Source organism: Scyliorhinus torazame, chromosome 7, assembly GCF_047496885.1.
Source record: "Scyliorhinus torazame isolate Kashiwa2021f chromosome 7, sScyTor2.1, whole genome shotgun sequence".
Lineage (NCBI taxonomy): Eukaryota > Metazoa > Chordata > Chondrichthyes > Carcharhiniformes > Scyliorhinidae > Scyliorhinus > Scyliorhinus torazame.
In genome coordinates this window covers 7,212,701-7,225,821 of record NC_092713.1, presented here as the reverse complement: position 1 = coordinate 7,225,821, position 13,121 = coordinate 7,212,701, and the positions used below count along the sequence as shown (strand labels likewise).

Below are 13,121 nucleotides of genomic sequence, written 5' to 3'. Positions count from 1 at the left end.
ACTGACCCTCTGACAGTGCCGCGCTCCCTCAGTACTGACCCTCTGACAGTGCAGCACTCCCTCAGTACTGACCCTCTGACAGTGCAGCACTCCCTCAGTACTGACCCTCTGACAGTGCTGCACTCCCTCAGTACTGACCCTCTGACAGTGCGGCACTCCCTCGGTACTGACCCTCTGACAGTGCCGCGCTCCCTCAGTACTGACCCTCTGATAGTGCAGCACTCCCTCAGTACTGACCCTCTGACAATGCGGCACTCCCTCAGTACTGACCCGCTGACAGTGCGGCACTCCCTCAGTACTGACCCTCTGACAGTGTGGCACTCCCTCAGTACTGACCCTCTGACAGTGCGGCACTCCCTCAGTACTGACCCTCTGACAGTGCAGCACTCCCTCAGTACTGACCCTCTGACAGTGCAGCACTCCCTCTGTACTGACCCTCTGACAGTGCAGCACTCCCTCAGTACTGACCCTCTGACAGTGCGGCACTCCCTCAGTACTGACCCACTGACAGTGCGGCACTCCCTCAGTACTGACCCTCTGACAGTGCAGCACTCCCTCAGTACTGACCCTCTGACAGTGCCGCACTCCCTCAGTACTGACCCTCTGACAGTGCAGCACTCCCTCAGTACTGACCCTCTGACAGTGCCGCACTCCCTCAGTACTGACCCTCTGACAGTGCGGCACTCCCTCAGTACTGACCCTCTGATAGTGCAGCACTCCCTCAGTACTGTGTCCCTGACATTATTTACAACAAGAACTATAATGAAATGTGCAGCAAATACCACTATTATCAAATACAACTGGTTAAATATTATCAAATTCCGGAGTGGCACGATTGTGCAGTGGTTAGCACTGCTGCCTCATGGCACTGAAGACCAGGGTTTCATCCCGACCCAGGGTCACTGTCCGTGTGGAGTTTGCAGTCTCTCCGTGTCTTCGTGGGTCTCACCCCGACGACCCAAAGATGTGCAGTGTGCGTGGATTGGCCGCGCTAAATAGTCCCTTAATTGGAAATAAAATGAATTGGGTACTCTAAATTTAAAAAAACTATTATTGAATTCCCACGTTAACTTTCCCCCACCCTCTGCACACACTCATAAGGCAGACAAACACAGAGGGGTGGAAAGGGATAAAAAACATCAGTCAAAGCAGAGTCTTTGCTTCAGATGGTGTTTTTTTAGAAACAGAAAATAGGAGCAGGAGGAGGCCATTCGGCCCTTCGAGCCTGCTCCACCATTCATTAGGATCATGGCTGGTCATCAAGTTCAATACCCTGATCCCGCCTCCCCCCCATATCCCTTGATCCCTTTAGCCCCAAGAGCTGTATCTAATTCCTGCCTGAAATTACACAACGTTTTGGCTCAACTACTTTCTGTGGGAGTGAATTCCACAGATTCACCGCTCTCTGGGTGAAGAAATCTCTCCTCACCTCAGTCCTAAAATATTTCCCTTTGATCCTCGTAAAAGGCAAATGGATTATGGTCCATACAAACTAAGCTTTGTCTATTGTCATGTCGGACACACACTTCAAAATGCTGAAGGGCTAGTAGCAAGGTTAAGGCTTCCTTGTCAATGGTGGAATACCTTCTTTGGCACGGACTTAGGTTTTTCAAAAAAATATCCCACTGGCCTCTCTATTCCTGCATCGTTGTCTTGTACTCGCACTGCCGCTACCCCCAGGTCACTGGCATCTGTGGTCACGTTAAATGGCTGGGGAAAATCCAGGACTGTCATCACCGGTTAACCGTCAATCTCTCAAACTCTACTTGCCATTCTGTGGACCACAGCATTTTCACTCATGTCCACAATTCCAGCATGCATTGTATTTCAGTCTCTAACTGAACCAGTCACCATGGTTTGTGGTGAGACGGATGTGGCTCTATTTGTTCAGAGTTTCCTATGTCTACATCATGATTAGTTACTGGCGTGTCCCCTGGTGTTTCCGTCTAAGTCTTTGTCTATACTCTTTCGGTATCTTTATTTTGTATCTTCTCTCTGTTCTTCTCCGGTTGACAGGTTTGCATCTTTCGTTTTAGAGATCCTTCTAATATCTTCAAACAGTGCATTGTCTGAACTCTCTTCTTCAAAGTCAAAGACAATGTGCTTCCCGTTGACAGGTTTCTGTCTGTCGAATTTAGAGAGGATCCCATGAATCAGCTTTTCTGCATTTCTGTCTCGCTCTGTCTCTTCTAAAATGCAGTCACTTTTTTCTTGTTGGCCAATCAATGTTTATCCAAATTTTGAGGATTTCCACAGCCAAACAAGCAGCAGTATTATTGATGCTGAGGGAAATATTTGATTCATTTTTAATCAATTAACACTCTTCAACCCCTCCAGTTTTACATTCTCTCTTTTCCTTTACATGGTTACAGTGAGTTCTCCCAGTGAGCCGGAGAAGACACAGCCAGAGTGAGACAGCAAAGAGTGAGTTTGGGAATTTGAATCTAGGTGGGAAGGAAGCTGGGTGGGGAGGAAGTGCTTTTTATCCCTGGTAAGTGACTGGTAAGTAGTTTTTTTGTATTCTTTTTCTTTTCATTAGTATATTTATTTATTTATTCTTCGTTGTTTATTTTTTTATTTGGAAATTGTAGTTGTTGAAGTTAACCAAAGGTTTAAGACATGGCAGGAGATCTCAGACCCGTGTCATGCTCCTCGTGTGCGATGTGGGAGCTCAGGGACACGTCCACTGTCCCTGGCTCCTTCATGTGCAAGATGTGTGTCCAGTTGCAGCTCCTGTTAGACTGCTTGACGGCTCTGGAGCTGCGGATGGACTCACTTTGGAGCGTCCGCGATGCTGAGGACGTCGTGGAAAGCACGTTTAGCGAGTTGGTCACACCGCAAGTGAATGGTACTGAGGGACATAGAAAATGGGTGACCAAAAGACAGAGCAAGAGTAGGAACGCAGTGCAGGTGTCCCCTGCGGTCATCTCCCTGCAAAACAGATATACCGCTTTGGATACTGTTGAGGGAGATGGCTCACCAGGGGAAGGCAGCAGCAGCCAGGTTCATGGCACCGTGGCTGGCTCTACTGCACAGCTTGGCAGGAAGAAGAATGGCAGGGCTATAGTGATAGGGGACTCAATCGTAAGGGGAATAGACAGGCGGTTCTGCGGACGCAATCGAGACTCCAGGATGGTGTGTTGCCTCCCTGGTGCAAGGGTCAAGGATGTCTCAGAGCGGCTGCAGGACATTCTGGGGGGAGGGTGAACAGCCAGCTGTCATGGTGCACATAGGCACCAACCATATAGGTAAAAAACGGGATGAGGTCCTACAAGCTGAATTCAGGGAGTTAGGAGTTAAACTACAAAGTAGGACCTCAAAGGTAGTAATCTCAGGATTGCTACCAGTGCCACGAGCTAGTCAGAGTAGGAATGTCAGGATCGATAGGTTGAATGCGTGGCTCGAGAGATGGTGCAAGAGGGAGGGATTCAAATTCCTGGGACATTGGAACCGGTTCTGGGGGGGTGGGACCAGTACAAACCGGACGGTCTGCACCTGGGCAGGACTGGAACCGATGTCCTGGGGGGAGTGTTTGCTAGAGCTGTTGGGAAAAGTTTAAACTAATGTGGCAGGGGGATGGGAGCCGATGCAGGAAGTTGGAAGGTAGTAAAACAGGGACAGAAATAAAAGGCAGTAAGGGGGAAAGTGTAAGGCAGAGAAGCCATAGTCAAAAATCAAAAAGGGCGACAGTACAAGGTACAGTGACTGAGGGGAGCTCAGTGAATAGGACCAGGAATACTAAAAGAAATAAAACGGGAAGTGAAAACATTAATGGTAAGCGATGCGGCAGGTTGTTACATGAAGATATGGGTTCAACGACAAGGAAAATTAGGAGAAAAGTTAAGAGGAAATATAACTTAGGAGAGGTTACTGATCGAGGTGTTAAGATTCAGAACAGAGGTAAAAAAGCCAACATAAGTGTACTTTACCTGAATGCTCGTAGTATTCGGAAAAAGGTAAATGAGTTGATGGTGCAAGTCATCGTAAATGACAATGATTTAGTGGCCATTACTGAAACATGGTTAAAGGATGGTCACGACTGGGAGTTAAATATCCGAGGGTATCAAGCTATTCGGAAGGACAGAGTGGATGGTAAGGGAGGTGGTGTAGCTCTGTTAATTAAGGATGACATCCGGGCAATAGTAAGGGATGACATCGGTGCTATGGAGGATAAGATTGAATCCATTTGGGTGGAAATCAGGAATAGTAAGGTGAAAAAGTCACTGATAGGAGTAATCTATAGGCCACCAAATAGTAACATTATGGTGGGGCAGGCAATAAACAAAGAAATAGCTGATGCATGTAGAAATGGTACAGCAGTTATCATGGGGGATTTAAATCTACATGTCGATTGGTTTAACCAGGTCGGTCAAGGCAGCCTTGAGGAGGAGTTTATAGAATGTATCCGCGATAGTTTCCTAGAACAGTATGTAATGGAACCTACGAGGGAACAAGCGGTCCTAGATCTGGTCCTGTGCAATGAGACAGGATTGATTCAGGATCTCATAGTTAGGGATCCTCTCGGAAGGAGCGATCACAATATGATGGAATTTAAAATACAGATGGAGGGTGAGAAGGTAAAATCAAACATGAGTGTTTTGTGCTTAAACAAAGGAGATTACAATGGGATGAGAGAAGAACTAGCTAAGGTAGACTGGGAGCAAAGACTTTATGGTGAAACAGTTGAGGAACAGTGGAGAACCTTTCAAGTGATTTTTCACAGTGCTCAGCAAAGGTTTATACCAACAAAAAGGAAGGACGGTAGAAAGAGGGAAAATCGACCGTGGATATCTAAGGAAATAAGGGAGAGTATCAAATTGAAGGAAAAATCACAAATACAGCAGTCACAGCCTTTCTGCAGAGGGAAAACAGGTCCAGGCCTTGGTTTTCAGCCTGCAATGTTTTTCCTGTAGATAGATTCGTTCAGGTCCCTGTAGTACCAGAAATACAGCACTCACAGGCTTTCTGGATCTCTGTGTTGCCAGGATCAAAACTGAAACTCTTTGGGACTCTGAAGATCATTCCACTGAGATAGGATCCAATCACCACCTGTTACCGGGCAGAGTGCAGCCTTTTGGGCCAATTCATTGGCCACCAGCTAATCAATCAAACCAAGTCCCAGCCCATCTCTCACTCTCTGCTGCCAACAGGTCTGGAGCTCCTGGTCAAACCAGCTGAGGCTAGCTGAGTGTTCCATCCAGCAACTTCAGAATTATGCTGCTTGCCGGAAAGAGACATGTCTATTAATTGTCCATGGATCAAAAATAATAATAATGGCAAAATAAAAGGAAGGGGAAATAAGTTAATAAAACAGGGAGGACCCTTACAACTGAAAGGGCGAGAAGGCTGGGAACAGACGAAGCCTGCGTGGAATATAAGGAAAGTAGGAAGGAACTTAAGCAAGGAGTCAGGAGGGCTAGAAGGGGTCACGAAAAGTCATTGGCAAATAGGGTTAAGGAAAATCCCAAGGTTTTTTACATGTACATAAAAAGCAAGAGGGTAGCCAGGGAAAGGGTTGGCCCACTGAAGGACAGGGAATGGAATCTATGTGTGGAGCCAGAGGAAATGGGCGAGGTACTAATTGAATACTTTGCATCAGTATTCACCAAAGAGAAGGAATTGGTAGATGTTGAGTCTGGAGAAGGGTGTGTAGATAGCCTGGGTCACATTGAGATCCAAAAAGACGAGGTGTTGGGTGTCTTAAAAAATATTAAGGTAGATAAGTCCTCAGGGCCTGATGGAATCTACCCCAGATTACTGAAGGTGGCTAGAGAGGAAATTGCTGAGGCCTTGACAGAAATCTTTGGATCCTCACTGTCTTCAGGTGATGTCCCGGAGGACTGGAGAATAGCCAATGTTGTCCCTTTGTTTAAGAAGGGTAGCAAGGATAATCCAGGGAACTATAGGCTGGTGAGCCTTATGTCAGTGGTAGGGAAATTACTGGAGAGAATTCTTTGAGACAGGATCTACTCCCATTTGGAAGCAAATGGACGTATTAGCGAGAGACAGCACGGTTTTATGAAGGGGAGGTCGTGTCTCACTAACTTGAGGAGGTCACAAAGATGATTGATGCAGGTAGGGCAGTGGACGTTGCCTATATGGACTTCAATAAGGCCTTTGACAAGGTCCCTCATGGTAGACTAGTACAAAAAGTGAAGTCACACGGGATCAGGGGTGAGCTGGCAAGGTGGATGCAGAACTGGTTAGATCATAGAAGGCAGAGAGTAGCAATAGAAGGGTGTTTTTCTGATTGGAGGGCTGTGACTAGTGATGTTCCGCGGGGATCAGTGCTGTGACCTTTGCTGTTCGTAGTATATATAAATGATTTGGAGGAAAATGTAACTGGTCTGATTAGTAAGTTTGCAGACAACACAAAGGTTGGTGGAATTGCGGATAGCGATGAGGACTGTCAGAAGATACAGCAGGATTTAGATTGTTTGGAGACTTGGGCGGAGAGATGGCAGATGGAGTTTAATCCGGACAAATGTGAGGTAATGCATTTTGGAAGGTCTAATACAGGTAGGAAATATACAGTGAATGGTAGAACCCTCAAGAGTATTGACAGTCAGAGAGATCTAGGAGTACAGGTCCAGAGGTCACTGAAAGCAGCAACACAGGTGGAGAAGGTAGTCAAGAAGGCATACGGCATGCTTGCCTTCATTGGCCAGGCCATTGAGTATAAAAATTGGCAAGTCATGTTGCATCTTTATAGAACCTTGGTTAGGCCACACTTGGAGTATCGTGTTCAATTCTGGTCGCCACACTACCAGAAGGATGGGGAGGCTTTAGAGAGGATGCAGAAGAGATTTACCAGGATGTTGCCTGGTATGGAGGGCATTAGCTATGAGGAGAGGTTGAATAAATTTGGTTTGTTCTCACTGGAACGACGGAGGTTGAGGGGCTACCTGATAGAGGTCTGCAAAATTATGAGGGGCTTGACAGAGTGGATAGTCAGAGGCTTTTCCCCAGGGTAGAGGGTTCAATTACTAGGGGGCATAGGTTTAAGGTGCGAGGGGCAAGGTTTAGAGGAGATGTACGAGGCAAGTTTTTTACGCAGAGGGTAGTGGGTGCCTGGAACTCGCTGCCGGAGGAGGTGGTGGAAGCTGGACGATATTGACATTTAAGGGGCATCTTGACAAACCCATGAATAGGATGGGAATAGAGGGATATGGGCCCCGGAAGTGCAGAAGATTTTAGTTTAGACGGGTAGCATGGTCGGCAAGGGCTTGGAGGGCCGAAGGGCCTGTTCCTGTGCTGTACTTTTCTTTGTTCCTTGTTCTTTGAAAGGTTAAAATGGCCTCCCCATTGTCACGCTCCAACATATATAAACATGACATTATATATTAATAAGGCAAAAAAGGAGATCAGATGTAATCCCCAGGGAGTGGGTGAGGTGATTGATGTCGATATATTAAAGCTGAAGCTGGAAGACACATGAGTGAGAAAGGAGATACTGATCGGGTGAGACAGAGAGAGGCTGGGAGGAGGCTTGTAAATGCTTGAGTATAAATACCAGCATGGATCAGTTGGGCAGAATGGCCTGATTCTGTGCTGTCGACTCTATTTAAAACAGTGGGTAGTTTGGACATTGATAACAGTCACCTTTCGAAATGGAGGCAGCAGTCTCAGAGCTGTCAATGGGGCAGTAAGGCTGCTAATCTCATTCTGAAACTGTTAACATTCATGTTAAACCCAGACAAGGACCACAAGTCAATCCCCTTCTCAAAAGCTTTTAGATTGGAAAAAGAAGAGTTTGTTGAGCAACTTACACCAACATTGTTGCATCTCGTCACCATGTCTCTGAATTCCTCTTGGTTGCCTGATCGAGAACAAAGTTTGAAACTGATTGGCTGGTACCTCTCCCACCACGGTCTCCAAGGATCATTGAGGACAATGTGTTCATTGGGTGGAGAGATCTGTCACAGAAAGACATACAGAACCAATTGTGATGGAACCAATCATTGTACCTTTAATTATCATCATCTCAAAGTACTTCCAACTGAACATCAATGTGTTACTGCACATTAGTGAAGATTGTTTTAATATTCTACCATGGCTCCCCCCCAATATCTGTAACCACCTCCAACCCTACACCCCTCCCTACCTCTGCAACCTCCTCCAGCCCCTACATCCCTCCCTATCTCTGCAACCTCCTCCAGCCCCTACACCCCTCCCTATCTCTGTAACCTCCTCCAGCCCCTACACCCCTCCCTATCTCTGTAACCTCCTCCAGCCCCTACACCCCTCCCTATCTCTGTAACCTCCTCAAGCCCATACACCTCCATATCTCTGTAACCTCCTCCAACCTCTGCACACCTCCCTATTTTTATAACCTCCTCTAGCCCCTACATCCCTCCCTATCTCTGTAACCTCCTCCAGCCCCTACAGCCCTCCCTATCTCTGTAACTTCCTCCAGCTCCTACACCCCTCCCTATCTCTGTATCCTCCTCCAGTCCCCACAACCCTCCCTATCTCTGTAACCTCCTCCAGCCCCTACAGCCCTCCTTATTTCTGTAACCTCCTCTAGCCACTACACCCCTCCCTATCTCTGTATCCTACTCCAGCCCCTACATCCCTCCCTATCTCTGTAACCTCCTTCAGCCCCTACACCCCCTCCCTATCTCTGTAACCTCCTCCAGACCATACACCTCCGTATCTCTGTAACCTCCTCCAACCTCTGCACACCTCCCTATTTCTATAACCTCCTCTCGCCCCTACACCCCTCCCTATCTCTGTAACCTCCTCCAGCCCCTACACCCCTCCCTATCTCTGTAACCTCCTCTGGATCCTATACCCCTCCCTATCTCTGTAATCTCCTCCAGCCGCTACACCCCTCCCTATCTCTGTAATCTCCTCCAGCCCCTACACCCCTCCCTATCTCTGTAACCTCCTCTGGATCCTATACCCCTCCCTATCTCTGTAATCTCCTCCAGCCACTACACCCCTCCCTATCTCTGTAATCTCCTCCAGCCCCTACACCCCTCCCTATCTCTGTAATCTCCTCCAGCCACGACACCCCTCCCTATCTCTGTAATCTCCTCCAGCCACTACACCCCTCCCTATCTCTGTAATCTCCTCCAGCCCCTACACCCCTCCCTATCTCTGTAATCTCCTCTAGTCCCTACATCCTCCCTATCTGTATAGTCGCTCTGTCCCTCCATGTCCCTGTAACCTTCTGTTTCTCTATACTCTGTTTTTTGTCTGGTAACTAATTCTCAACCCACACCAGATAATTATCCCCCAAAGCCATGTGCTTAAACTTTTTTTTTACTAACCTCCTGTGTGGGGTTTCAGCAAAAGCCTTCTGAAAATCCAAAAATCCAAAAAAAAAACATCCACAGATTGTCTTTACTCCAACGGGTATGTCAAACATGATTTCGCTTTCACAAATCATTGTTGATTCTGCCCAATCATATCATTATTTTCCAAATGTCCAGTTATCTTTTATAATAGATTCTAACATTTTTCCTGCTACTGATGTTAAACTAACAAGTTTGGGGATCACGTGATGGGGGCAGTAGACTGGTCACTTTTCCACAGACTCTGGCACCACTCGTTTAGAATTGGTGATTTATGCTGCATGCCCAGAACCCTCTGCCTAATCCTTGAATTCCTAATTGATATTTTGTCATCGGATGAAATGAAATGAAATGAAAATCGCTTATTGTCACAAGTAGGCTTCAAATGAAGTTACTGTGAAAAGCCCCTAGCCGCCACATTCCGGCGCCTGTTCGGGGAGGCTGGTACGGGAATGACTTCTGGATTAGTATTGGTGAGAAAATGCCGAAAACTGTCAAGAAATCTGACGATAAAAGGGTACAGCCGAATTCAGCTGCCCTTTCTATAGGGTGGCCTTACCCCCGGGATCACCTCGGCGCCCTCCGAGGCACTCTCGGAGACGGTGGGAATGATGACTGTGATCTGAGTTATTGACTCTAAACATAGACGCTCATCAAACCGAGTTACAGAATACTAATAATATTAATAAAAGTCTTGATGATGCGGAGGAGGCAATCTTGAACATTGAACATGTTACTTCCTCAGCAGAAGTTCAAATTCAACTATTGGAAAACCAGCTATGTGTCAGAAATCCTGGGATCAAGGTCGGAGAAAGACTATCCGAGCCACCAGTCTGCCTGAGGGAGTGGAGGGAAGGCACCTACTCAGTTCTTTGAGAACTGGCTACCACATTTTCTTAACCTGGTGTGAAAACTGGCCATTTCTAATTGGAAAGGGGAGCACCGTCTGCTGTCATTGAAGCCAAGAAAACAATCATCGTCCCCGGCCTATAATCATTCGCTTCCAGAATTTTAAAGATCTGTAGAAGGCCCTGGAGATGTCCAAGGTATGGTGGAACCTGGCTCCAGAGGTGAGCGAGGATTTCCATCCAGGACCTTTCACTATCAAGGCTTCGATAAAGTTCAAAGGCAGCTGAAGGATTTGGACTTCTGGACTCTTTCCCTATCGTGGGGCGAAATTCTCCCCCAACGGCGGGATGCCCGCCGACTGGCGCCAAAGCCGGCGCAAATCAGACGGGCATCGCGCCGGCAAAAAGGTGCGGAAGTCTCCGCATCTTTGGCGGCCTAGCCCCAACATTGAGGGGCTAGGCCGACGCCGGAGGGATTTCCGCCCCGCCAGCTGGCGGAAATGGCGTTTGTTGCCCCGCCAGCTGGCGCGGAAATGCGGCGCATGCGCGGGAGCGTCAGCGGCCGCTGTCAGTTTCCCCGCGCATGCGCGGGAGCGTAAGCGGCCGCTGACAGTTTCCCGCGCATGCGCAGTGGGGAGAGTCTCTTCCGCCTCCGCCATGGTGGAGACCGTGGCAGAGGCGGAAGGGAAAGAGTGCCCCCACGGCACAGGCCCGCCCGCGGATCGGTGGGCCCCGATCGCGGGCCAGGCCACCGTGGGGGCACCCCCCGGGGTCAGATCGCCCCGCGCCCCCCCCCAGGACCCCGGAGCCCGCCCACGCTGCCTGGTCCCGCCGGTAAATACCAGGTTTGATTTACGTCGGCGGGACAGGCAATTCCTGGGCGGGACTTCGGCCCATCCGGGCCGGAGAATCCAGCGGGGGGTCCCGCCAACCGGCGCGGCTGGATTCCCGCCCCCGCCCAATCTCCGGGAGCGGAGACTTCGGCGGGGGCGGGGGCGGGATTCACGGCGGCCAACGGCCATTCTCCGACCCGGTGGGGGGTCGGAGAATGACGCCCCTGATGTTTGCTGACTGCATTGTCTTTTACCTTGTTAGAGGGGGATGCTAATATTTGAGCACCGTATAGAATGTCTTCTTCTCCTTGAGTCTTTCAGGGACTCGTTTATCTTATCCATCAGGGTAGATGTGCCCTGTGCATATTGTCCATTGTCTTTTCTTATCATCCATGTCTTAATCACGGCGGAATCGAGTGACGCCATTGCCGAAGGGTGTGTGGTGGACACAGGTTTTCATGGGTTTAAAATGCAGGAGGGACACTTGACTCCCATTATTTTGTTAGGCTTTTTCTCTCCTGGTTGGGGAGACGGTATCCTGGTGGGAATGACAGTATGGCCGTGGGGGTCATCCTACCGGCCCTCAGTCTTGTTCAGGAATGGCCCCTTAGAACTATTGCGGTTGTGATTTTTTTGCATTTTTATTATTATAATGGGGTTTGTGTTGTTGGCATTTTCCTGCATTGGTACAGACACGTCTTTTATCCGTGACAGGAGCAGATGGAAGATACCTGAGCGCCTCTGGTGTAGAATGAGTGGAGGGTGGGTGTTTGCGGTATTCTGATGCACGCCTGATTGTGACACGAAAATTCTTCTGTGGCTATTTCACTTTTGCTGTTAGTCTTGATGCAGCAATACATAACGGTGTGTCACCTAATCTAATGTGATCCTTCTGTACTTACATGTTCCTGTTCTACCCCCCCCCCCCCCCCCCCTCGCAACTCAACTTGTTGATCTGTTTTTAAAAGTTTGACCCGGTTTATAAACTGGAGACGCAGGTTCCTTAAGTATGTTGTTCTCAATTTATCCCGTCTTGCTTGGCCCTATTCCAATCATTCTGTACCTGTTTTGTACTCACGGTTTTTTGTTACTTTCTTGCATTTATAGTATAAAATTGCAAAACCTAATAAAAAACATGTTGAGAAAAAAACAAACAGGGCTGTAGTACCCTATTTTCTCTCCCTGCCTTCTTAAATAGTGGCGTTACATTTGCTGCTCCCCAGTGTGCGGGAACCTTTTCAGAATCTACAGCATTTTGAAAGGAAAGCAGCGATGATCCGCTATCTCTCTCGCCGCCTCCTTCAACACTCTGGGAAGAAGCTCATTCGTCCAGTTGTGTTATCAACCTTCAATCCAATTAATTTTTCAGGTACTACCTCCTTACCAACTAATATCTTTCACTTCCTCAGTGTCACCGGTCCCCTGGTTCCCGAGTATTTCTGGGGGATTTTCCGTGAAGACAGACGCAAAGTAATTGTTTCGTGTCTTTGTCATTTGCCTCCATTATAAATCCTCTTGCCTCCACCTGTAATAGGCCCACATTTATCCTTGTCAATCGTTTCCTTTCCACATACCTAGCTTTTACAATTCGCCTTTATGTTTTTCTCTAGCTTGCATTGATATCTCGGGGCTTTTCACAGTAACTTCATTGCAGTGTTAATGTAAGCCCACTTGTGACAATAAATATTATTTATTATTATCTTTTTTAAATCAGTTCCTTGGTCCTCCTTTGCTGGACTCTAAATTGCTCCCAATCCTCAGCCTCCCCACTTGTCCTGAAAACCTGATAAGTTTCTTCCTTTGATCTCATGCAATCTTTAACTTTGCCTGCTAAACGTTGATTCCATTATTTCTGTTGGGCTTTTCTGTCTTTATATATATTGTAGATCATGTAACACTTGAAAATGAAATGAAATGAAAATCGCTTATTGTCACAAGTAGGCTTCAATGAAGTTAATGTGAAAAGCCCCTAGTCGCCACATTCCGGCGCCTGTTCGGGGAGGCTGGTACGGGAATTGAACCTGCGCTGCTGGCCTTGGTCTGCTTTGCAAGCCAGCTATTTAGCCCACTGTGCTAAACCAGCCCCTGGTAATACTTCTCCAAATACTACCCATTACCTGTCTACCATCAATTCTTTTGAG

At 47.7% G+C, this 13,121-nt stretch overlaps 1 protein-coding gene across 1 annotated transcript in view; it reads right to left on the bottom strand.

Moving 5' to 3' along the window:
• The window catches only part of LOC140426013 (pancreatic alpha-amylase-like), a 129,135-nt gene that overhangs the window by 80,620 nt on the left and 35,394 nt on the right, over nt 1–13,121 (bottom strand). Inside the window, exon 2 of the mRNA XM_072510292.1 lies at nt 7,770–7,916. Coding sequence (XP_072366393.1) covers nt 7,770–7,916 — 147 coding nt within the window. The remainder of the gene's footprint in view (nt 1–7,769; nt 7,917–13,121) is intronic.